General features: G+C 43.1%; 1 protein-coding gene across 2 annotated transcripts in view; it reads right to left on the bottom strand.

Annotated features, from left to right (window-relative positions):
* SYNPR (synaptoporin) overlaps positions 1-27,649 on the bottom strand; it is a 142,243-nt gene that overhangs the window by 48,010 nt on the left and 66,584 nt on the right. Inside the window, exon 1 of one of the 2 annotated variants that reach the window (XM_083602379.1) lies at positions 4,072-4,417. The exons of the other annotated variant lie outside the window; for it this stretch is intronic. Within the exon in view, the coding sequence (XP_083458505.1) occupies positions 4,072-4,095 (24 nt within the window). The 5' untranslated portion in view covers positions 4,096-4,417. Of the gene's footprint in view, positions 1-4,071; positions 4,418-27,649 lie in introns of those variants that run through there. 2 annotated transcript variants of the gene reach the window in all.

Genomic DNA, 27,649 nt, shown 5'->3' with positions numbered 1-27,649 from the left:
ACTACTAGTAGTAGTGGTAGTAGTAATTAATAATAGGAGAGGCAGTCCCTGGGGTATTGCAGTTCTGAGCTGTTTATGATGCACCAGAGTCATTTTGGATCTTGTGCTCCTACAATGCAGAGGTCAGACAATAGGGATAAAACTCCCCCCCCCCCTTTCATTGCTTGGAAAGATTTAAAGAGTGACAATCTGCTGCCTTTTAGCACTGTATGCTAGGATCCCTTGACCTGGATGTTAGGACAGCACAAGGGGTGTGATCACACTAAGCCTCTTATCAATGGAACACAGCAGGGAAAGTTCATGGTATCAGAAGGGGGGGGGGATGACAGTTCAGTGGCAGCAGCTGTTAAGGAATATTGCCCTCTTCTCGGGAGATAGTTGAAATTCTTGTGTGATGGTGACCACCTTGAGCTGTATGACGAACAGGATATATAAATACCTTAAATCAGTAAGATTGCATTGTGTTATAGCCATAATTGTTGCATCAGCCAGGTGTGAGAATTTCTGTTTGGACAGCTCCGTTCAGACTTTTCTCAGGCCAGCTTCCCAGGATGTAAAGCAAAAGCTCTCTTCTTTAGCAGTGGTAGATGTAAATTGATGCCACTTTTTTAATTAGGAAAAGCTTGCACCCTAATCTCCTCGCCCTTTTGGACTAAATCGCTCCAATATAACAAGTTGCCTGCACCCATCTGTTAACAGCTGCTGAAGCTATCAGATTGCTTTCGAGGCATGCTGATACATAATGAGGCACAAAAGTTGAGACCGGGAATCAAGCCTCCTTAAAAGCACCATGGGTAGCATGAAGATTTTTGACGGCAAGACTGACACTGTTTAACGGGCATACAGCACCTCATTCATGCAACGCACAATCCGTTTATGGAATCTGCTGTTATGGGACATGGTGGTGAGTACTAGCTTAGTGGCTAGCCTATATATCATTGTGTAAAGGCCAGTTTTTTTGGGTGTGCGTGTAAAATTGGAATACTTTTGAGTTACAGGTAGAAGCATCCTTTTTTATGTAGTGTGCATGCTTGAACTATATAACCTACGCAGTGCACACTAAGCTTCAGCATGTCATTGCACATGCTATTGTGAGAGTCACAGGTAGCCAATCTAGATGCAACTAGTCTACAAGCCCCATCATCCTTGACCACTGATCAGGCTGGATCAGGGATTGATGGGAGTTGGTGGCCCAGCAGGATCTGGGGTGGGTGGGGTGATTTGGTTGGCTACTTCTAGTGTGAATGACTGAAGGATGCTTGCCCTGCCACCCGCACACCTGATAGCTGAGCCATAAGTGACTTGGTTGTTGTTGGCAGAGCAATAGGCTTTGTCTTCTAGCCATCTCTGTGTGCAGTTCCTTCATCACACACTAGGACACAAGCACAGGTTCACTTAGCTCTATCTACATGAGCAAACAGAGAAGCTTTTCCATTCCTGATGAAGTCCACTAGCCTCTGCTGCCTGACACGCTCCTGGCTTTATCCCAGCTATGATAATTTTTCAAATCGAAAGTTTTCAACTCTTAATGTAGCCCAAAACATAGTTGTGCTGTGTCAGAGGGCATGGTGAGTAAGGAGCCAGGAAGGTCTTCAGTAGACTACAGATGGTGCCTGTCTAATATTTCCGGGGAAGGAATTCCAAAGGGTAGCTGCCATCGCATTAAAGGCTTGAATCCTACATTGTGCAGACTGGACCTCCTGAGAAGATGAGATCTGCAGGAGGCCCTCACTGGCAGAGCACCATGATTGGCTGGATATCTAAAGAATCTTTCAGATGATCCCAAGCTGCATAGGGCTTTACACACCAAAACCAGGACCTCAAACTTAGTCCAGTAGTTAACTGGCAGTCAATGGCATTCTTTCAACAGCTGGCTAACATGTTGGTGACATCCTGCCCCAGTGAGCAGTTGAGCTGCCGCATTCTGTTCCAGCTGCAGCTTCACCAGCTACAAGAGCCACTCAAGGACTTTAGTCAAACTGCAGGAGCACTGCTGAAACTTTTATATAGAGCTACTCTAAGACGTCAGTGTGTTGACTCATATAGTAGTAAGATATATAGGTGTACCACCCGTGCTGGTTTGGTAACACGGTTGGAATAAACTTTGGGTAACTTAAAAAAAGAAGAAGAAAACCCAGACACAGGTTTGTCACTCACCACCACCGAAAATAATGTGTGATATATCCTAGAGGACCTATGTACAAAAGGGGGTACTCAGTGCTGACTGTCTCAGCTGCAAATGTGCAACTTGTTACGATCCTCGATCCACATCTCTGGATATCATGGATCTGATTGTCTTAGGTTTGTAAGGCATTGAAACTTGCACGTATTGGGAGTAGTGAGGCAAAATATTGTATCTGGTTCTGTTGCAAAACCAAGCAAGTAGTTCCTTTACTGTTCTTTCGTCCCCAATTAAAGTGATCCCATGTGCATGGAATATTGTTTTGGATTCCAGCTATGGAAGCATCTATGTTATCAATAGCAAGATGATGATGATGATGATGATGATGATAGGCTTGCAATTGCTAAAAAGAACACTAACTTGTTTACACTCCTTATAATAATTTTCTGAAATGAATGTGCTTGCTCATGCATTATCTAAAATATTTAGCATTTTTATATAAAGTTTCAGATTCTATTACATGATCACAAAAATGCTAATTGGTAACATTGATCGCCATGCGTTCAAATTACTGGTTTCTCCCTTCTTTCTGTTATGCTTCACTATCCTTTACACTTGGAGACCAGAAAAGGGGCACCCTGCAAAACATATTAGCATTGATTTTGGCTGAAGCAGGTGAGACTCAAAGGACTTTGGGTTATTTTTTGGGGGAGGGGGAATCTACAATGGGACAGCTTCAATTTAATCCCCATTCTAAAGTTGCTCCCCAGGAAATTTGGAACAGAAGGTTTTAAACTTCCCCTGAAAGCCACTGTTTCTGCTATTGTTTTCTTTCTGATTTTCCATTTAAATCAATCTCATCTTCCATACTTTGAACAATGCCATTTGACTGATATCATGATAGCAAATGTGTCAGGGTACAAATTGATGGATTAGTTAATTGCTGAAAGACAACAAGGAAATCTCTGTTCATACATGTATTCTGATTGTTAACAGTACTGAGCAGTAGAACAATTAATGGACTTTTCTTGTACTTTTCAAACACTTGGCATCAAAAGCCACTATTTCCAGGAGGAGCAAAAGTTACAATGCTCATCATTACAATCCCAGAAATTCTATCGTGCAGCTTAACCACTTACACACCGCTTGTTTTCCTTAGCTACAGAGTTACTGTACTGTGTCATAAATGTACACAGTATTACAATGCTGCATATCAAAATAAATGCTATATCCTGTGACTACATAGAATAAAGAATGTTTTCAATGAAAAGGTAGTATACAAAAACAAAACAAAACACAGTGAAATATTTAATGCACAAAAAATCTCTGCTTTACAGAAGGAATCCTGCATAGATTGTTTCAGATTAATAACATCTCCAAAGGTGCTGTTGATACGCATTGTGAGAAATGGTCAGCTGCTGTGATACCATCATTTAACTATTTTGTTTTGCATAATACTATCCAATGGCAGCAAACATCTGCATCAAATTACAGTATGACACCATGCAACCTTTCCTTAATTTTGATATTTTTTTCAATATATTGCATTACTTTGTTCAAAAAAACTGCATTACTTTAAGAAAAGAAAGAAAGAAAAGTAAAATATTCTGAAAACACTTGGGCAGTACAGACCAAAGATTCAATGATAATTTTAAAATAAATTCTGCAATCTTTTTTTGTTTTTGTTTATGCACACATCACTACAGCTTCCTGAAGTGCAGAATAAGTTCACTAAAACAGTTCTCTCCCTCTACCCCAAAAAGCAGTATTCTTAATATATGTCAAGGAAACCCACAGAAACAAAATCACCTAAGATTAGGGTGCAGTTGCTAAGACAGAGAGACACAGATACACACAGATCAGTGTAACAAAGGTAGCTTTGGATTTTAAAATAAGAGTTCCTCTAGAGGAAAAAGAACATTGACTGGTTACAGTTGTTGTTAACTTACCGGAGCAAATATCACCATACACATTTACAAAAGGTTTTATAATCCAACTTCCCTCATCTGAAAGAAGACAAAAATGGGCTCATGCTAAAAATAGAGGCACCCCAAAAGCTCCTCAGTAGCCAGCAGTAGCTCCTGTCCCTGTTTTTATGAAGCAAATAAAAAGCAAGCAAGAAGAAGAAGAAAAAATCAATGCTCAGGGAAAGTGAGATGATATCAGGCAGCAGCTAGAGCCTTATTTGCTAGAGGGAGGTGGGAACGGTGGAGAAATGGTCTCATGTTATTAGAGAATGACTACACACAGTCTAAGAACAGGAATCTAATACTACTTTCTCCCTTGGTGGAAGAAGGGACCCGGCTGTTTTTATAGCAAGTGCTCAGCTCTTGTCTAGGAAGTGCCAAAGAGCTGCACAGATCATTGCTCAGACCTGAGAACGCATTAGCTTTGCTTTGTGGGAAAGGTCATTGTGGGGAACTGGGTCCTGGGCTCATGCTAAATAAGCCTGAACATTATTCATTCACCTCCATGTTCATTTGAGAAGAAATTGTGGGGCGAATACGGGTAAGGGGGCACTTTGAATGCGCAACAGCCAGGACTGGCAAAACAAAAAAACCAGAGACACAAAACGCAAAGGTCCTGCAAACACCACAACCGCCACCTAAACATGACTTATTGCTTATTTATCGCATTTCATCCCACCTTTTTCTCCAGTGAGCTCAAGGAGGGCCACATGTTTCTCCTCCTCCTCATTTAATCCTCACAACAACCCTGTAAGGTAGGTTAGGCTGAGAGGCTGTGACTGGCCCAAGGTCACCCAGTGAGCCTAATAGATTTAGGCAGTGCTTATTTTCCCTAAAAAGGGGTACTCACATTTTGACTCAAGAAAATCATCATTTTATAGTTCAAATCAGGAAAAATATAGTAAATGGACAAAAGTAGAAAGATTCACGGGACACGGGTGGCGCTGTGGGTTAAACCACAGAGCCTAGGATTTGCCGATCAGAAGGTCGGCGGTTCGAATCCCCACCACGGGGTGAGCTCCCGTTGCTCGGTCCCTGCTCCTGCCAACCTAGCAGTTCAAAAGCACGTCAAAGTGCAAGTAGATAAATAGGGACCGCTCCAGCGGGAAGGTAAACGGCGTTTCTGTGCGCTGCTCTGGTTCGCCAGAAGTGGCTTAGTCATACTGGCCACATGACCCGGAAGCTGTACGCTGGCTCCCTTGGCCAATAAAGAGAGATGAGCGCTGCAACCCCAGAGTCGGTCACGACTGGACCTAATGGTCAGGGTTCCCTTTACCTTTTACAAAGATTTACAAAATGTTTAGAGGTATGTGTACCCCCAGAAAAAAAGCTCTGGATTTAGGTCAATCATCCTGTAGTGAAGTATGAACAATACCTGCTTTTTGCTATTAACCCCACAAGCACAAGATGCAAATCACATGGGACTCCATGGGCAACGGATGTGGAAAATCTCTCCCCCTGCTGGCTTTAAATTGCATGTTAGCACATCCATAGTTGCCCCAGTGGCTGACTTTGGCTACTATGTACATGGCATTAAAACACAGGAGCTTTATTGCACATGCAGGTAAAGAGATGAGAGGCAGAAGTCTTCTTGCTACCAGCAGCGCTGCTGGTCCCAAAGGAAGTGCAGGAACTTCGACATAATGGATTGCAAGAGATTTCCCCAAGCTTTATCACATTCTATAGAATGTGCCAAATTAACCTGGGAAGGACAGGTAGCAGAGTGGAAGTAGCAGAACAACAATCAGTTACCGGTACATGTCAAGTAAATCTGAATGTCTTCAGTTGGACTTACTTCCAAGTACGCAAATGTACAAAGGTCTGCTGCCTGAAACTGTTTACTCCTTTAGGTTATCTATGCATTTACCTGGGAGTAACTTCCACTGGAAACCCAGGTATTCAGCTCTGAGACAATAAGCATGCTCTACACATCTCCTTTACAGTATACCAACAATATAGTTTAGCATATAGGGGGTGGGAGCCATCCATCTGTCAAAGGTTGAACTCCCTCAGGGTTAATATGCTAGCACACATCTGCTGGTGGTGCGTGAGAAGGGCCAAAGCTGATGGCGGGTTCGAATCCGCGTGATGGGGTGATCTATTGTTTCTCTGTCCCAGCTCCTGCCAACCTATCAGTTCGAAAGTACACTAGTGCAAGTAGATAAATAAGTACCATTGCGGCAGGGTACTTATGGTGTTTCTGTGCGCTCTGGCACTCATCACAGTGTCCCATTGGGTCAGAAGCGGTTTAGTCATGCTGGCTACATGACCTGGACAAACGCCGGCTTCCTAGGGCTGAAAAGCGAGATGTCAGGAGCTCATCCTGCTCTCGAGTAGGACCCTGGCAGAGACACATGCCCGACTGGCATGTTCCCTCCCTCCTGGTCAATCGTTCGGGAGCTTCAAAAGCTTTCTTCTGCCTGAACACCACAGCAACCAATGCCAACAGACATCGGCACACTTAGGGATCCACAGAGTCTTCACAGCTTGTGTAACAGACCTCAGCAACTCAGCATTTTGGCTAATCTACTTTATTTACATATAAACACACATGGAGCACTGCAACATGGCTCCCTCTCTCTCTAGCATCAGACAACCAAGAGAAAGAACAAAGGACAATAGTCCCACTTCACGGAACACAGTAACACAAACATCCTGTCTCCATCACTTCCCACTCTGTGGAGTCAAAACATACACCGTCATGTGATAAACAACAATCCTATGACTGCAACCATGGAGCAGGAATTCTAACACACCACACCCCATAGTCATCTTTGACTGGACTTAACCATCCAGGGGTCATTTACTTTTTTCTTTTCTCCCTGCCACTCTCCTCTCTCAGTTTCTGCCACCCAGCTCTTCAGATTAATATCCTACCCACAGATCATCCTGAATCAATTCCTCCCTTTCTGCAAATCATTACCCAGCTGGATTGCCTGACATGAATTTATGTGTTCCATTCCACACCCACCAAAATTAGCATCATCATCATTACAATTAGGATAGAAAGAAAGGATACGTTTCAATCTTACGGATGCAAGAAGGACCCGCTGGATCGCGCCAATGGGCTGCCTAGTTCAGCATCCTGTTCTCACAGTGGCCACCAAATACCCTTGGGAAACCTGCAGGAAGGACCTTAGCACAAGAACATTCTCCCCTCCTGCTGTTTCCAGCAACAGGTATTCAGAAGGATACTGTATTTGACTGTGGAGGCAGAGCACAGCCATCATGGCTAGTAGCCATTGATAGCCATTTACTCATACTTTTGGGTGAAGCAGTAGATAATTATTTATGTTGCGAATGCATACCGTGAACATATATATGTGTGTTAGCTATGTTATATGGATTCATGTGTAGCACAAGGATGGGTGAGTGGGTGCGATTGCAGTATGGAGATTGCAATATACAGAGAAACTTAAGTCATATCTGGTCATGCTGCATGTTGTTTGCTTATTGTAGCTACAGCTTCTAAGTGCTATTTCATCACTCCTGCATTCAAAGAGTGTCCCCAATGACACAACGCTACAACCACACACCCAGTTATCAATCAGTGAAGAGACTGTGCATGGAGAGAATGGAGCAGTGTGTTTTTTCCACTGTTGTGCTCCCAAAATATATGCAAGCACTGTGGAAATAAGAGGGTGATGTGAAGCACTATGCTACAAATTTGAACCTCCACTTTTCAGACAACCACAAGAGAGAGAAATGTTGAGATAGGAGGGGTGGTGGAAGAACCGTACTCCAGTTAAACTCCTGTAGTTTATTGGTAACGGTAATTCTTCACACATTGCATTTTTAGATAAACACTTATCTTGTCTTAAATATACACCTGAAAACATAACACATGGATGCAAACATATGTTGCAAATACATATTTCGAAGGTGCATGATCCAGCAAGCTAGAATTGGCTTTGGTTGCAGTATAATGTGTGAAAAAGCCATTAGTTTTGACGCCATACTTGGTACTTATGGGAATTCTTTTCAGAACAGCACAAATATTTTACTTAAATTGGCTGTCCGTGAACCATTTGCAAAGATAATCCTGAAAGCTGAGGTGTGATCCATTGCACAACTATCATCTACAGTGGTGCCTCGGGTTAAGTACTTAATTCATTCTGGAGGTCCGTTCTTAACCTGAAACTGTTCTTAACCTGAAGCACCACTTTAGCTAATGGGGCCTCCTGCTGCTGCTGCGCCGCAGGAGCACGATTTCTGTTCTCAACCTGAAACAAAGGTCTTAAACTGAAGCACTATTTCTGGGTTAGCGGAGTCTGTAACCTGAAGCGTATGTAACCCGAGGTACCACTGTATTTTAAACAAGCTGTGAGTGTTTCAGCATCCGCCATGTATGCTTTAACTGAGATATCTGCATCACAGGGGGATCTCTTACAATTTTACAATTCTATGACAACTCATCTCTTAACTGGTAGCTTTTAGCAGGGATGTGGGACCTTGCGCTGGTGGGCCAAATGTGGCTCTCTATCTGGTCCTCTGGACTCTCCCCAGTCCCCACTCCTTGTCCTCCTTTGTATCTTGAGTGCTTTTTGCCTCGCTTGAAGATGTCCTTGAACCTTTGATTATACTTCTTGCTGGCCTGTATAGATAACTGAGATGGCTGTGAACCAGCCCCGGAGCGAAAACAGTTTTACTTCCTGATAATGCTTTTAAACACACTCATCTCAATCACACTCAAAGAAATGCAATGCCAGATACCCCAAGGCAGAGCAGAAAATTAAATAATTTTATCTTTTAACAAGAAAAAATGAACAAAAACTATCCTGCACCAACATGGGGGCACCCGGCAATGCATTTCTCTGATCCTGGTTTGGGATCTTTGCAAAGAACCAAGAATGGAGGAACTTGTAGCAGGAGAAATGGGTATTACTTTGATTATGGCACTGAAGTCCACCGTGTGGACTCTGCTCTCTGCACCCACCCTGGTTTGTCAGTCTACAACTTGGAGTAATGGGGAGGGTCAGTCAGCCTGGCTGTGGCTTGTTTAACCTGAACACTGAGCTGCCACTTACATTTCAGCAGGATTTGAATTCTCAAACATGCCTTCTTTTACTTTGTGAAAGTGGCTGTCCAGAAGAAATGCATGGCAACATTATCTCCTGAAAGTGATCGGGTTCCCATGATGGCTCACTATTTGCAAAACTGTTTGATTTTACTGAAACAACATCAGATCAGTTCACTGGTTGTTTCTCCCTGTATTCCACTGCTGCCGCTGCCTTGTAATTCATTTCTATGACCACTAAGCCATGCTCAAGAAAACCACAAGGTACATCATTGCAGTGAAACATTTTTTATTATTATTCTTATAACGGAGGACAGATCACTGTGCAGTTCTGTTTTACATCAAAGCTAGAGGAAAACAAGCACAATCTCAAAATAAAATTAATGCACATCATGTGTTTTAAAAATTAATCAGGAGAGGGCTAAACCTGAGGGAGTCATTGGGCTATGTTCTGCAACCCTCCCGAACCTAATGGTGTTGAATCAGCATAACTGAGAGAAGAACTTGGCCTCTCACTTCTGGGCTAGAGTGTTAGTGATGACAACACAGAAGTGAGAGTTAGAATTCTGAAATGGGGGGCAGGAGGGTGCAAATTCTGTGATTCAGATTCTCCAGCTGAAATTCCTTGGTGGCCAAAACGAAGGGGACTTTCTGCTTTTAGCAACACACTTTTTCTTTAAAAAAAAATGTGTGTGTGAAATCCTTGGTTATTTAAGAAGACTTCCATCCTGGTCATGAAACGTCTTAGAATTACCACCCTCTCCCCCGAAGATAAAATCAAACTTTGGGGGGAGCATTTTCACTCCTATCCCCGTGAAATGCTGAAGAAAGCTTGGCGAAATACTCCAGCCCTGCACTAAACCCAACAGCAAGTCACTTCAGCCTGGGCATAAAAAGGTAAAGGGACCCCTGACCATTAGGTCCAGTCGTGACCGACTCTGGGGTTGCGGCGCTCATCTCGCTTTATTGGCCGAGGGAGCCGGCGTACAGCTTCCGGGTCATGTGGCCAGCATGACTAAGTCGCTTCTGGCGGACCAGAGCAGCACACGGAAACACCGTTTACCTTCCCACCGGAGTGGTATCTATTTGTCTACTTGCACTTTGACATGCTTTCGAACTGTTAGGTTGGCAGAAGCAGGGCATAGCTTTACATAATTCATAAACCTCTTCTGTGTTGTATTTTAATATAACATAGGATTGTTCTGATGCCACTCCAATGTATAAAAGCACACTACGTCAGGTCTGAAAAAAGAAAATGGTGATGAACACCTGCTGAAAGCTCTTGCAGTGCCTCACTTTTTTTTTAGAGTCCATGGAATGTGCATTTCCGTTTGGGCACAGGAGTGACTTGCAGGAACATTCTGAAGCTAAGCCAATAATAAGCTGCCATGTCTAACAATGAACTGAATATCCTAAGCACAGTATGGGAATATTTGTATATGGTGAACTGTATTGGACTTCCAAAGAATAAGACTCAAGACACATCTCTCTCTAATCTCCTATTGCTGAGGGAAATTTCAAGGCCAGGCCATTCGTTTTCCTCGTTTTCTTTTGTTTTGTCAGCTCTGCAAAACAAAGAGATACAGATTACACAGGGAAGAAAGAAACTTTCACAAATTCACTCGGAATTTGCCTTAATCACAGCTGCCTGATGAATGAATGTCTTTTACACTGGACGATACACAGGAGGCACTTCAGTCAACATCCCAGACGCATCTCACAATGACATGCAGCAAGAACAAGTAGAATAACAACGTGCAAGACTGACCAACAGGTGTATCCAACACAGTGTGAAAAGGTGAATGAGAAACATGGAGGAAAAATCCCAAACTTACCATCGACAAAATCCCATTGTAATTGAATCGGGAATGATCTGCGTCCTCCTGTCACAGTTATTTAAACCCCACATCTCTCACTGAGTTTCACAGAGTTTAGATCCAAAGATCCCAAAAGATTTCACTCTGGTTCCAAAGGGTCAGGAGACCCTCAGGAGCAGCTTGAGAACACAGGTGGTTATGGCATTGCACTTTGGCCCGGGACTGCAAGGGCTTCTTGCTCACATGGCAAGATTTTTTGGATCGAAGCAAAGATCAAAAGAGAAATTTAAAGTCACTTAGTTGGACCTCTCCTCTGCACAAGAAAGCCTACTTGAATTCAAGAGATTGTGCCACGAGGAATCTGACCACTACTTAAAGAGGCAATAAGGTTATCATTTGCTAAACTGGTTGTAAATATTACTGTATTTTTATTATATTTTTATTTATACATTGCCTTTTCCCCTGACAGGGACATCAAGGATGGTGGGAATAAGCTTTCCAGATGTTTCAGACAGCAACTTCCATCATCCTTGATCACTGTCTGCCCTGGCTGGGGCTGGTGGGGGTCAGGCACCCAGCAAACCGCCCTGTGATCTTTGGATGAAGGGCGGCATATAAATTTAATAAATAATGGTAAATAAAATAATAATAATTGAAGCAGCTTACAGATAAAAGTAAGAATAACTAAAAACATAGAAGAAACAATTAATGAAGAACAATTAAACATTGTTAAAATTTATTATAATCTAATAAAACCATACAAATAATTACAATAAGAAGAGCATGGCACCAGCCCTTTCATTAAAAGCAGCCAGTTCCCTGTTGGAACAAGAAAGTCTGCCAGCAGAAGGACAACAAGGAGGGAGCCAGTCTGGCTTTTCTAGGGAGCGAGTTCCCATAGGAGTGTGAGTACAATTGCATGGCATGGAAGCAAAGGGCTGCAGGTGTCTCCTGTGTGCTGGTTGTGATTTATACCTTTTGGGAGATTTAAAGACCGCTTAATCCCAAACCTTTCTAAGCAGTGCACACAACAGAATGGTACATAGGCACATATTATTTATTATTCTTAATTGCATTTAGTCACTTTTTTTATGAAAAGTAAACTCAAGCCAACCTAAAAATATGACAAAAAGTTAAAGCCACCAAAACAAAACAAAACAAAACAAAACAAAACAAAACAAAACAAACACTAAAAACATTGACAGACAGCCCTGGTCTGTCTGTCACAGAAAGTTCTAGTGTCGAGGATAGTTGCTTCAGCCCACATAACACCTTCAAACCACACCTGAATTATAGGAATGGTCAGTACTCTCAGAAATACCTCACCCCTACCATTTAGAGAAACATTAACAAAACAGCAGCACTGTGTAACACATGTAAGTGTCATCAGGCCTCAAGTCCTTATGTTTGAATACTTGCAATTTAGAGCTTTCCAGAACTACGCAATTTAATTCCCAGGCGCCATCAGAACTATTGTGGTTCATATTCAGACTCTTTTCTAATATTTACAAGGCTAAAGGCATTTTCAGGATGCTATAATAGGCTGATGTCTTAGCCACAGCAACTAAAATAATAAGATGGCAGTGTGCATTTGCTAATAACCCTTGTGGCAAAAAGTATCTGGGGAACGTTACACACACACACACACACACACACACACACACACACACACACACACAAATTAATTAAGCCTAAAATACAACTGGAAGTATTTTCCCCCTTTCCTTTTGGAAATGGCACACTACTTAATGAACACTTGCCTTTTCATTTCTAAATGCAAATGTCACAGAGCGTGCATCAATCCATGGCTTACTGCTGCAGTTTGCAATGCTAATAAGTAAACCAGGGCTGAAACATTATTATGTAAGCTGGTTTCAGAGAGAGATTTTTGGCATGCCAAACGTAAACAAAGACACCCTCCTGGCAGCTATATTAAAAAAATAATAATACAGTTCTCAGTAAGAAAGTTTTTGCAGACTGGATCCTTAAGATTTACAGCAGAATCATTTCTGATTTACAGCAGTATTGTTTGGAGCGGGAAAGAACAAGACTATGAACTCAATGCACAGTGCGGCAGCAAATCTCCAAACCTCTTGTTCTTCTGCTTCATGTAGTTGGGATGCTTTCAGCAGTCACAATCATGTCATAAGTCACTTCCAGTTTTCCTGGCAAATTTTATAAGGATTTCAGCAAAGCCTAGAAAGATAAATATATGCTCTGGCTCTCGCCTTCTAAGGGCAGCAACAGCAGCGGTGTTCTACAAAGGGTGGAAAGTGTCTTGTTCTAGGATTGTATTCAAGGCTGGAAAAGTATTTCATGTTTCTAGAAGCTGGCCTCAAAATTTTACAAGCCAATGCTACATGACTCAATAAATATTTCAAATTTCGAGGCATCCATGTGAGCAGGCAACTGGCATCCCCCCCACCCCCGTGCTCGTTTTATTCACAGAAACAAAACATTGTAAGGAAGCGCAAACCCTGTAAAATCCCAGGCATTTTTCTTACCTAACAAACCTAGACAGCATCTTAAAAAGCAGACATATCACCTTGCCGACAAAGGTCCGTATAGTTAAAGCTATGGTTTTCCCAGTAGTGATGTATGGAAGTGAGAGCTGGACCATAAAGAAGGCCGGAGGATTGATGCTTTTGAATTATGGTGCTGGAGGAGACTCTTGAGAGTCCCATGGACTGCAAAAAGATCAAACCTATCCATTTCCTGAAGGAAATCAGCCCTGAAGTGCTCACTGGAAGGACAGATCCTGAAGCTGAGGCTCCAATACTTTGGCCACCTCATGAGAAGAGAAGACTCCTTGGAAAAGACCCTGATGTTGGGAAAGATTGAGGGCATAAGGAGAAGGGGATGACAGAGGATGAGATGGTTGGACAGTGTTCTCGAAGCTACCAGCATGAGTTTGACTAAGCTGTGGGAGGCAGTGGAAGACAGGAGTGCCTGGCGTGCTCTGGTCCATGGGGTCATGAAGAGTCGGACACGACTAAACAACAATAACAAACTAGATGTTACATGGCAGATGCATGTAACAGTCTCCTGACTTTTAAAGAAATCAGAACACCCCCGAGCCCACTTGCCACCTTAATTTGCCCAGAGGCAACTATACATATACATTATATTCAGATTTGTTTCTCTTTTAAGTATCTAGCCATGCCCCTGGCTAGAAGAAATAAAACAAGAGTGAGGGGAGAATACAACAGCCTTCTGGGGATATATGCAATAGAATTGAATCCTAAAGAATAAGGACGACTCCTCAAAAGGGGAAAAAAGGCCACTGAAGCAAATCAGCCTTAGCAGGACATCTTGGCACCTCTGTTGCCAAAATGGTGCTCCCCTCCCCACCAGGGAAGATATACCTCAGGAACAAGAAGGGAAGAAAGACTGAGATCAAGATCTGCTGCTATACTGCAGCAGTTGTCTCATCTTGCATTATGGGTAGGCCAGCCCTGAACCTTATGCATATAAAGACATTTTTCACGCATAATAAGAAAAGCTGGACAACAGGGGAAAATGACTAGGGAAATCATGAGAAGAATCCTTTTCCATATATATTTTTAAGAGGAGGCCAGACTAAATATCCATACATCTTCTCTTCATAAACCTTGGAGAACCTTTCAGCTTCTGTTGTACCAAGCAGTTTACTCCACAGTTCATGACAGCATTTCTCGCACCATGTTAACATTGCTCTGTTCATCCATGCCCGCTATTCTGCGCTTCGCTCACTTCCAGAAACAACCTCCTTTCCTCTCTCTCTCTCAGATACAAAGCAGTTAAAATGCATCACCAATCATGCAAAAACAGAAAACACTGAAAGGTAGGAAGGAGCAAGATGAGTTTATATTGAATCTTTTTGCTGCTGTTGTTTTTATTTAGGAGTTAAAAAAAATCAGCTGATTACCATCAACTGTACTTTACGTTTCCAGCTACTATTCAGCCAGCAGAAAGCTGTTATTAAACTACTAATTGCCTTCCTTATCCTGCTTCCCACACAAGAATCATTATTTTACTCATAGCTAAACTTACAATATTAGCTTCATAAGAGGATCTGTCAATCAAAAATCCCAAGTTGCCGCCTAATGGAATTTTTTTGAAGAGTTATTTCTCCAAGGCCTGACTATATTCACTTTTCATCTGACCATCTAGCCCATTGTGATCAAATGCAACAGGGTTTTACTGAATGACCACATTTGTATCTGGGTGAAATGAAAACAGCAGTCTGTTACCAATCAACACAGGAGTAGCTGCTCCCAATGGATCAGATATTACAATGTCAGTAGCTGAAGAATAGTTCCTTTGCTTGTGCACCCTCTCACACACAAGACCAGGGCCGGCCCATCTGTGAGGCAAGATGAGGCATCTGACCCAGGCGGCAGAATCCACAGGGGCAGATGATCCCAATGCTGATCTTTATTCAGCAAGATGAGATCACTGCCTCAGGTGGGAGGATCCTGATGTTGACCTTTCTTTCCCCCTTGAGCCACATGTAAATCTTCCCTTGTGGGGAACAGGCAGCCATTTTTGAGATTCGTCCTTGACCCAGCCCAGCCCAAGACAAAATTAACGTTTACAAATAAAAGTCCCTGATCTTTCCCACATTTCCTGCCCTCTTGGTCCCTTTCACCCACCTGGTGGGGCAACAGGACAAACTGGCAGTATGGCTCATGGTCTGATGTATTTTCTCAGCAAAATGACTTTGAGGCCTTGTGTTGCTAGAAAGGAAGTGATCAGCAGATCTCTTTACGTCCTTCCCAGCCAACTCTATTGTTTCTCAAAGCAAGTCCATACCTCATGTATGCCTGCTATCTGCTGCAGGAGGTTGTGGTGACTTAAGGAAGCATGCAGGCATCATCTTAATTCTGCAATTTTGCATGGGAATTTTAGGGACCATTATTTAAAACGAAAAACATGGAATGTGGCAGAGGCATGTTGCCAGTTGCCAAGAATCAATCACACTTCAGAGACAGCAACACTGAGTTGTCACTGTTACAGTCTCTCATCAGATCACTCTGAGTTGCTGGGTAGCTGTTAAAAAAGCAAATATAGCACACACACCCCTCCACAGTGCACTCTGTACTCAATGCTCTTTCACTTAAATCACTGCCCTTCCTGAGTAGCTGAATATCAAACTACTTTCATGCTCTTTTAGCAAAGACAGTAACGCTGAGCCATGGTTGCTCTCTAGCGGGCAGAGACGAAAACTACAAGCAAATCATGAATAAAAAGATGAGAGAAATCAGCTTAGCATCAAGAACAGGGGTCAGCAACCTTTTTCAGCCATGGGCCGGTCCATTGTCCCTCAGACCATGTGGTGGGCTGGACTATATTTTGAAAAGAAAAAAATGAACGAATTCCTATGCCACACAAATAACCCAGAGATGCATTTTAAATAAAAGCACACATTCTACTCATGTAAAAACACCAGGCAGGCCCCACAAATAACCCAGAGATGCATTTTAAATAAAAGGACACATTCTACTCATGTAAAAACATGCTGATTCCTGGACCATCTGCGGGCCGGATTTAGAAGGTGAATGGGCCAGATCTGGCCCTCGGGCCTTAGGTTGCCTACCCCTGATCAAGAAGCTCACTGTGGTGGACACAAATGAACACGCACATCTACTTGCTTCTATTTCAGTTAAAAATAGGGAATTTAGGCCACAAGCTTAACTCCACTTACCTGGGAGTAAGTCCCACCAATTTTATAAAAGGACTTAGTTCTGCGTTCTGGTTAGGACTGCAGCCTTCCTTTTGAAAAATTTAAAGGTAAAGAATGGATAAGGGATCTTTTTCTTTTCTTGAACCAATTTCTTTTTATTCAGACTGAAATTGCTGGCAATTCCCAGTTTATAATGTGTTAGGTTGGAGGGAGAGAGTTTACAAGTGATTCCACAACCAGTTGTTGTTTCCCAGTTGAAACTCATGATATGTTGATGAGATATACACTATTGCAACCACACCCACCAAACCAGTATGATTTCAATCCAGTAACAGATGTTAATGTATAAACTACAGACAGGCCTATATTTTAAAATGTGCCATATTTAAATGTTTCATTTTAAGCAATCATATGTTATTTTCTGTTCTGTGAGAAAGTTCTGCACCATTCAAAAACAAAAACTTTTGCATGTCCCCGTTATAATGACATTTTCTTCACAGGTGAAGAAAAATAGAAGAGCACCAACATAGCAATTCTCTATTAAGTGGGAATTCTTCTTGTATGTGGAAAGCTTTCATAGGATAGATTTGGATCTCTGTCCCAACTATCAGAAGCCCTATCACAGATTACAGTGGTACCTCGGGTCACATATGCTTCAGGTTACAGACTCTGCTAACTCAGAAATAGTACCTCGGGTTAAGAACTTTGCTTCAGGATGAGAACAAAAATCGTGCTCCGGCAGCCTAGCTAAAGTGGTGCTTCAGGTTAAGAACAATTCCAGGTTAAGAATGGACCTCCAGAACAAATTAAGTACTTAACCCGAGGTACCACTGTATAACCTCCAGTCAGGGCCGGATTTAGGTTTAATTTGGCCCTAAGCTACTGAAGGTAATGGAGCCCTTTATATGTCCAGCTGTCCTTTGTCAACAACAAATTGTCACTGTTTTTTGTGTTGAATATATGCTATATGGTAATTTATGGACCTAAAAGGTATCTAACTAGTGATATTTTAGGGAGCAGGCTAGCAGGCGGGGCCCACTACTTACATCACAGGAGCCTACACAACACAAAACACTGTTGCTGTATGTAGGTTTTATTTTATTTGTTTTTTATCTTATATTTTGGAAATGTACATCCAGGTTTTTTTCCCTTTAATTTTTTTTGGGCCCCCCAAGAGAGTGGGGCCCTAAGCTATAGCTTGTTAAGCTTATACGTAAATCTGGCACTGCCTCCAGTTCAGTTCAGTTCTTTATATAATCAAGGTGCTGCCCTTCAGGTATAGGCATATATGGGAGGCTCACCTGGTGCTGTCATTATATATCTAGGTGCCAGGCAAAAACTTTACTCCATAACCAGGCCTCGGCTTTTACCTATATGTGGATGGGAAGTTTTTAATATATTTGGTTTTCCTCTTGATTTTAATGTATTAGGATCTGTGTCTCTGTCTGTTTGGTTAGTTGTAAGTTGCTTTGGGTTGCCCTGGGCAAGATAAAGCGACTAACAAATTAATAAATAATAAGCAAATAATGTATGTGGCAAATGAAGAGGGGAGACAAAAGATTCTAAACTCCTGTTTTCACTGGTTGCTAGAACCAAGGTATTATTATATTACTGCAGTTGGGAGGGATGCAGAAACATGGTTGCTGCTGTTGAATAGTTTACACTCTGCCAGGGATGTGTGCACAGTAGGCTACAATCAAAAAACAAAATTATGTGCCACAAAAAGCCGAATTCTGCAACCTGTGTAAATTATGCAAATGATGCATTTTTTATTTTTGCTTCAGCTGAATTAAGTTCTGTTGCTGTTCATCTCAACCAGGAAGAAGTTAGGCAGCATAATTGTGAGGATGGGGGAAGTGCCAGGTTGGCAGCAGCGGGTACGAGGGCTTATTCATCTGTGCTCATCATAGCTGCTCACACAACCTTATTACCACCATGCTTCCTTGCTTCATTCTGACCCTGCTTAGCAGCGCCTCACATTGCTGCGATGGAACAGGAATTCTGCATCCAGTGTCATGCTCCATTCAGAATACACGTAGTAGTCCTACTTTCTTTCTCGTTTGACATTCTAAAGGTAAATGCCCTTCTTTGAACTTAGCACAGAAACTGCACATCAGGTTGTAGGGAAGACCAGCATCTGCAGCAGGTTTGTCTGGTCCAGCATCCTGTTCTCACCGTGGCCAGCCAGACGCCTATGGGAAGCTGCAAACAGGACCCAAGCGCACAGCACTGGTATTCAGTGGCATACTGCTTCCAACAGTGAACTGACACGAAACATGGCACAAGCTTTTGTAGACTGGAGTCCACTTCAGCAGAAGCTTGCTTGTTACTTGGTCTATTGCTATGTTTCTATGATGGTTGTTCACTGCCTTGAGGGTCCCATTAGGAATGACATCTAAGTGTGAGCTTGGTGAAGTATGTCTGGAAATTGGGGCCTTCGGGGGTGCAGAGTTTAAGTGTTGCCAACACTAGGTGACCCCTGGCACAGAGGTGGGGACCCTTGACAGCACAGCAGATGCTTATCAAACACCTGGGCCAAACTGAATACATTTCGCTGGCGCTAAAGTCCTTTCTGTGTGCCCTTCTCACGGCACATTTATTTTTGCTGCCACTGAACTATTATGCTGGTTCTTTGTTTCACCTCTGGGGCTTTGTTTCACAGTCATTTCCCTAGCAAAAGAGCAGCCTCCTCTTCTCTTCAAACACAATTAACGTGTCATTCACATTGTACTTTGGACCGGAATATAACCACTTGCAATAGCTGCTCCAAAAAAAAAGGGGGGGAGAATCATTCCATAATCACCATAATTATTGCTCGCATCAAGGGAACACTCAACTTCTTTGCTATGGCAACTAGAGCTAGGGAAGCTGTTTAATTCGGGGAAAGCGCAATGCAACCAATTACTTTCGAAAACATTTGACTGCCCACCTGTGTCCACTGGAAGTAGGATCAAGAATGTGAGGGTAGAGAGGATGGCTCACTTAACTGAGCATGCAAACACTAGCTTATATAACGAGCAAAGTCAGAGGCTACTGCATTATGCAAATGCTGGTTTTGCTCCTCAATAATTATGTGTCTGTAATAGTACAAATCACATCTCTATTGCAAAAAATAAACTGCTCTCTGCAGACACTCCTTGCCTCCTCTCCACTGATACATGTAATAAAAGTCTGTGCTAAGTATGTAGTAGGCCAGAGCTCTATTCTGAACTTAAAAATGGGAAGTGTAATACTGGTGGACAACAAAAGAGGTTTAAAGACGATCTCAAGGCAAATCTAAAAAAAAATGTAACATAAGCACTGATAACTGGGAAACACTGGATTGCGAGCACTCCAACTGGAGAACAGCCTTTACCAAAAGTGTCATGGACTTTGAAGATGTTCAAACTCAGGACGAAAGGGAGAAACGTGCTAAAAGGAAGGCACATTTGGCAAACCCTCACCGTGATCAACTTCTGCCCGGAAACCTATGTCCCCACTGCGGAAGGACGTGTGGATCCAGAACTAGCCTCCACAGTCACTTACAGACTCACTGTTAAGACCATGTTCATGGAAGGCAATCTTACTCGGCTGCGAAGTAAGCCAAAGAAGAAGAAGAGGCAGGCCAGAGAATTAGATGGGCTTGGTGCCTGTAAGTGGACAATCCAGGCGGTGCTCTAGTGTCCATCACCAACATGGGATCCATGGTGGGGGATTATTGCTTTGTTTGTTATTATGCTGTGTATTTTTGTGTTTTTATACTTTTAGCTGCCCTGTGAACCTTGGATGAAGGGTGGTACATAAATTTAATAAATAAAAAGGGTGGAGTCTGACACAGACACCTTTTCTGGAGAGCCAACTGGAGCTAATGCCAAGCAGTGGCGTAGGAAGGGGGGGTGTAGTGGGGGCGATCCGCCCCTGCTGTCATCCCTGGGGGGGTGTGTGACAAAAAGGCACACCGTGGGGGGCTTGCCCTGCCACCCCTGTGCACAGCGGCTCAAGGTGCTGCCACATGCGGAGGATTGTGCCGCCCCCCCCCCATAACTCACCCCCCCCGGGTGCACGGCATGGCTGCTGCTTGGGGCACCCATGTAGCTAACTCCGCCACTTATTCCAAGTGCTTTCCAAGGGCTTCTTCTCCATCACAAACATAGATGAAAAGCAGTATTTTGTTAAAGGTGCTGGGAATTGTAGCTTTGCGAATAGAAACCACAGCCCCCAGGAGTCTTTGGGGGAAGTCATGCGCTCTAAATGTGCATTGGATGTATTTTAAATGTATGGTGCAGATCTGCCTTTAATGATGTTTTGAAGCACTTGGATCCGTCTGAGTTGAGCCGGTAGTAACGGCAGAAGAGAAAGAAAGTACCTTTGATGGCTGACGCCCCGAGATGTCCTTGTGAGCTACCAAAAGAAACCAACACACAAAGCCCAGTGTGAGCTTATTCCAGGTCCCATGTCTGTCAAATTGGGTCTGCAACTTGGGACGATACCTAGGCATTCTTATATGTGCTGTCATAACATTTCTGTGTCCCTTATTAAAGATCCCGTTTGCTGGAGGCTCCAAAAACCTGAAGTTCTGAAAGTGCTGCCATTTCATGCATGAGAACATGAAATTACAAAACGGCTATCTCAATGCTGTTCCCCATCTCACAATGAGTTTTCACCTAGTATCAAGTTGGTTCTTTCCACAGAATGTGTGGATTGTTCATATGCCTGCAATATGTAGAAAATGTATTGACAGAGCATGCCTGCTTTTCATGACACCGCTAGGACTGTCTAAAGAACAACAACAAATTCAGAGCAATCCTTCTGGTTTCAAAATACACACTTGAGAAGTACGGATTTCTGCAACAAGGCAACAGAAAGCAACAAGCAAACTTTAAATGAAAAAAGAAAACTAATAAAATGGTAACACTGCTTTACAGAAACATATTTCAGAGTATTGTATGCATAGGCCAAGCCTGCATACACACCACACATTTAAAACAACGCCTAAAGAAATTTGGGGACTATTGTTGACACATCATAGAGCTAAAATCCTCTGCATTCTTAACAAACTAGAGTGCCCAGGATTCTTGCAGTGTGCATGTGTACTTTAAATGTATGGTGTGCACACAAGCAGTGCTGGGAGTGGGGGTTGCAGACCTTCCTCAAGGTTAATCCTGCAGCTTCAGGGTCCGAGAACCAGCTTTTCTTGCAGTTGATCAAGTTGTGCCTGTTGCAACTGTAGTTGGTCCACCACCAGAACCTCCATCTGGTATGTCTATTACATTCTGCAATATGTTTTGCAATATGTATTTTATTGTGCTTAACTTTTTTATGTACTGCTTTGGGGAGCTTTTAGTGGGCAGCCATAAAAATGAATTTCATCTTACCTGATGAATACACATAGTTGGTCTAGAATGCAAGTTATTAACCGGGTCCTACTGTAATGAGTAACCTGTACTTAAATATTGCCACTGGGTCTCACTCAGCTTGTTTCCAGGCAAAACTGTAAGGCTTTAAAACACACACCTTACAATGACCTAAATTATCTGTGACCACTTTTTGGCATCTGAACCTGCCCATCATCTTGGTTCCTGGTCCGCACCTTCAGATATTCAGCAAAAACAGCCTGTGTTGCAGTGAGGTGTTGTGGGCACATACCTGCTCCTCATGTAGCAGTATTGGCCAGTGGAGTGTGTGAAACACCACAACGCCTGTTATGTTGAGCAAATTGCTTAAGAGTGAGGCAAGCTAAGAAGACACAGCAAAACATGTAAATTCGTCCTTAATCTCTCACAATTGGAAGAACTATTTACATGCTCCAAGCTGCAAATAAAAGGTCTGGTTCAAAGAACTGGGTGCTTTTTATGTTTGGCCACTCAATTAGCTGATTAAAGCACGCACTGCTTGGTACATCATTTTACGACATTAAAAAGCAATTAAGCCAGGCAGGTTGGATAATTGTTTTGTTACAATCATAAATAAATCAGCCCTCATGGGAGATCTAGTTACAGTGTTGTACAAAGAGCAGATTACCTTGGAGGGGAAATTACAAGCACTATCTTGCAATGAGTTTCTAAAATGAAATCACTGATGATTCTACTGGTATAAGCCCACCCCGCCCCCTGGATATTCCATATAAACAGTTTTCCTTAATTTATACAACAACCTTATAAGGTTGGCCAAAATAATCATCTACATCAGACTTCCTCAACCTCGGCCCTTCAGATGTTTTTGGCTTACAACTCCCATGTTGTAAGCTAGCAGGACCAGTGGTCAGGGATCATGGGAATTGTAGTCTCAAAACATCTGGAGGGCCGAGGTTGAGGAAGCCTGATCTACATAAAGCAGATGAGGGCTCAGGCCCTCCATGCATAACACTCCTGCTCTTGAGTAGGTGGCACAAGAGAGGTCCCTATGCGCCTGTCACTGAGGAAGCCTCCCTGGGGAGGCCATTCTAGAGGGAGGGGAGTGTCTATGACTTTTATGGCTCTTTCTCAGCAACCTACCCAACCTCTAAAGGTGGAAACACCTAGAGGAGGGGCAGGCATATGTGGAAGAAGAAGGCATTTCTCCACATGCTCCAGTTTTGGATTTAACCTTAGAAATTCTAGTTAAGAAATCAGAATTTGGGACCCATGGAATGAAAGGCAGAAAACAATACAAAAGAGCAGGGCCAGGGGCCAGCCTGTTATCTATGGAGTCTCCATTAGCTAGATCACAAACATTTAAAGCAAACATGTGAAACACCTAGGTGGGTATTTGACAAATATTTCAGATGGACAATTAAGTGCTATAAAAAGAGGTATCTGCACTTATCTTGATAACTCATGCAAGAACCTGACCTCAACGTAAAAGTCAAAATTAGCATTGCATAAACAAATCAGCCACATCAATGTGATTATAGGGTTGTCCAGGTATCCTTCAACTTATCATGACTCCCTCTGGTGAGATTTTGAACCAAAATATTTTGATGGACACTAGCGGTTTCAACAATTTTCAACTCCAGACTGCTGAGCAGAAGATCCACAAAGTTTTACTACATCAGTGACGTTGGTCTCACAAAAATAGTAACACTGATAATTACAATTTATTTATAAAGCTCCTACGCTTCCTACTTCCCAGGGACCTCAAGGCAGGTAATAAGTCAAAATGCCAGAGCAAAATGTTGAACACTGAACAGCCACCAAGTTAAACTCAGTCCTAAAACTCACACACACACAAAACGGCCATATAGAGTAACAATTTGCAAAAAGCCATTCTGAACAACCACATTTTACTAGCTCTGTGGCTAAAACCATGTAGAAATGGAGCCTGGTGAACCATGCTTGGCAAACCATTCCACAGGGCAGGTATCACCATCAGAAGTTCCCCAGTCCTGGATGCAATCAGCAATGCCCCGTGAGGCCAAGGGATGATGATCAGGACATGCAGGAAGGAATCTATGGAAGAAAGCAGCCTTTATGGCACCCAGAGCCCAAGCTAGTGAGGGCTTTAAAGGCTAACATCAGCACCCTGAATTGTGACCATAAATGAACAGGAAGCCAGGGCTGGTTGCGCAAAATCAGTGTGATGGAATTGAGGCATCTGGCACCCACCAGCAACATGGCTGTCCTTTTTTTAAAAAAAAAAACAACACTAATTAGTTTCAAAACATAGAGTGCATTGTTGTATGGCCTGGAGGTCAATAGGACATAAATTGTGCTGGTGAGGTTCACTTTTGTCAGTATGGGTCATAGTTGCTGAGCTGGAAAAGGGTACCTCTCCTTAGTGATGCTACCCATGTATCCAACAGCAGTGCACGGCTGAGGAGTAAAACTGTGTATTTCACTGAGTCAAGCAGTAGTTTAAGAGAGTTGCAACGTTCTGAATTTACATAGAACAGAGAAAGTGTGGGGTATGCCTAAGTGACGCTTGTAAGACAAGCCCTCTTCTCCATGCAGAGTAGCAGAATAAAAGCTGCCATGCCCCTGCCTAGCTGTGCTCCTTGCTTTCTTCAACCATGCATGGAGGAGGCCTCCTCTTTGTGCAGACTGGCAGGAGTGCTGTCCAGAACAGGATGCTGCCAGCAATGTCTATCTGTGGCAAACCCTTCTTGTTTTCCGCTGCTCTGCAAAGAGGGGAAGCCTCCCAGGGTCAGCCCAACCTACACGGAAACAGGTTCCTTCTACCTCACTCTGTCTCCCATTCTCATGTAATTGGGAAGGCTTTGGGGGCAGTTTCTGGTTGCCATGGGAACCACTGGGCCAATTCTTCCAGCCATGGCTGTGTGACTTGCTCCCCTCTGCTCCCAAATTTAAGAAAGGTTTTGTTGTTTGTTTGTTTGTTTGTTTACAGCCCTATACCCGCAGGTCTCAGTACGGTAACAACATAAAATCGCAATATAAAAGCACAAAATACATAATAAAAAGAAAAACAAGAATACCCACCACATTTTAAAAGGGCACTGGATGTCAATCAGCCAGAGGCCTGGTTAAAGAAGAATGTTTTTGCCTGGTGCCTAAAGGTATATAATGAAGGTGCCAGCCGTACCTCGAGAGCATTCCACAAATGGGGAGCCACTGCAGAAAAGATCTGTTCTCGTGTTGCCACCCTCCGGACTTCTCATGGAGGAGGCACACGAAGAAGGGATTCAGAAGATGATCTCAGGGTCCAAGTAGGTTCATATGGAAAGAGGCGGACTGTGAGGTATTAATTCAAGACACCCTCCAACATTTTCATGCAGATCCCCACTTGTGATCCCTAACTTGTCTTTTTCAAAGCCACATTGATATTTTAGTGATCTATTCACCCCCCACGCTGCAAGATCTTTCACGGAGAATCACGGACAGTTCAGATTCCCTTCAGCACAAAGGTTAAGTGAGGATTCTTCTTCTTTTTGTTTGGCCCAGTGAAAATGACATTGCCCTTGTTTACACCGAATCTCATTTTGCCATTTGTTGCCCATTAGCCCAGTTTGCAGAGACTGAGTTATCTAGTATCACCATCCTGAAACATACAATATCATCCACATACCCCCCTGACTCCAGATAATTCACGAATAAATTAAATAGGCTCTGGCCCCAGCTCCTCTACCCGTGATGCACTGTTTGGGCAGAAAGCAATCATATCCTTTTAATGTAAAAGCTCGGCATATTCAGGCAGAAGGCCTTTAATCCCAGTTCCCTTTTTGTCAGCCTTCTGAAAACTCTTATGCTGCATGTCCTCAAAACAAAAAAGGCTTGCTAGTATCCCGAAGGCAGACAATGGAGGTGGATGGGAGAGGGAGATGGCGTGGATAAAGCGAACCAAGTTATTTGGCTGACACTTAAGGACAAGAGGAGTCACAGGCAAACAAAGCAAGCATTTCAGTATCTTTCCAAAGCTAAGCAGAGGAGGAACGGGGCTAAAATCCTATGTACTAATAGCAAATTCGTATAGCCAAGATGGTACCAGCCAGAAGTGTCAGTGAGCTTGGGGAAACCCTGGGGCTTGAAGAACTACAAAAATCCAAAATATTTAAAAGGAGAGTTGAAAACCCCAAAAACATCCCAACCAGGGGAGAAGGAATGGAATCAAATATTTTGGAAGCGAGCACCCTGAACAGGAGTACTCTGCTGTCTCACTTGTATCATGCATACCCATGAAATACTAAAATTCCTTTTGCTTGCATCTTGGTCAAAAAGCAAGAATTCTTGAAGTACTGAACTGATCCTGTTCACACAACCACCGAAATATGGGGGGGGGGGGATATAAAAGATGGGGAAATGCCAAGGCAGAAATATTTGTGACTGGCTTATGTGTTATCTTTGTGAGCGTTCAGATACTTAATAGGTGAGCTTGAAGCTGCAATGTAACAAGCTGCCAATAGAGGATGTGGAGAGAACCACCTTTATTTGTTTTTTTTAGATATTGAGATGCTGCCCTTGAACTGAATTCTCAGGTTAGTTTACATATAAAGGAAATAGCTGCAACACAATTAAACTGCAATAAAAAATTTTTTAAAGCCAATTGAAAGGCAGCAACCATTCTAAAGGTCATTCCTTAGTTGAAGTTATGCCACCAAGAAGGTCCTCTCCCTGATAAGAACAACAACATCCTCACCAGATGCTTAAAGCACAGGTAGACACGTCAAGCAGCTGATGGTCCTTCAAGAATCTTAGCTGCAAGCTCATGGAAGCCTTTGTTAACCAATGGGCGGCCATATTGTGTTCCCATACTTTTTATTACCATAATCTCAATCAGGCATCATAGTCACTTGTAGTGTGAAAGGGGCAGGCAAGCACACAATCATATTTAAGTACCTTCATGGGATGTGGGTGGCGCTGTGGGTTAAACCACAGAGCCTAGGACTTGCCGATCAGAAGGTCGGTGGTTCAAATCCCCACGACGGGGTGAGCTCCTGTTGCTTGGTCCCTGCTCCTGCCAACCTAGCAGTTTGAAAGCATGTCAAAGTGCAAGTAGATAAATAGGTACCACTCTGGTGGGAAGGTAAACAGCACTTCCGTGAGCTGCTCTGGTTCGCCAGAAGCGGCTTAGTCATGCTGGCCACATGACCTGGAAGCTGTACGCCGGCTCCCTCGGCCAATAAAGCGAGATGAGCACCGCAACCCCAGACTCGTCCGCGATTGGACCTAACGGTCAGGGGTCCCTTTACCTTTACTACCTTCATGATCATTATTCAACATAGCCTGCTTAATTTTACCACAGCCCGTTAAAATGTTTGTCACTGTAGGAACAAGTGTGTGTGTGTGTGTGTGTACAGTGGACGCTTGGGTTGTGAACGTGATCCATGCAGGATGCACGTTCGCAACCCGCAGCATTCGCAACCCACAGCAGCGCGTCTGTGCACACGCGGGTTGCGACTTGGCGCTTCTGCACATGTGCGATTTAGCGCTTCTGCGCATGCGTGACCGCTGAAACCCGGAAGTAACCATCCTGGTACTTCCAGGTTTCGGCGGGTCCGTAACCCGAAAAAACGCAACCTGAAGCATCTGTAACCTAAGGTATGGCTGTACACACACACACACACACACACACACACACACACACACAAAATAATGAAATATTATGTTGTTTTGTACCTTAATTATTACCAGAGGTTGGATGGCCATTTGC

This window comes from Podarcis filfolensis (assembly GCF_964270895.1).
Source record: "Podarcis filfolensis genome assembly, chromosome: 2".
In the NCBI taxonomy this organism is placed as follows: domain Eukaryota; kingdom Metazoa; phylum Chordata; class Lepidosauria; order Squamata; family Lacertidae; genus Podarcis; species Podarcis filfolensis.
The sequence above is the reverse complement of the archived record's forward strand: the minus strand, read 5'-3'. Positions and strand labels throughout refer to the sequence as shown.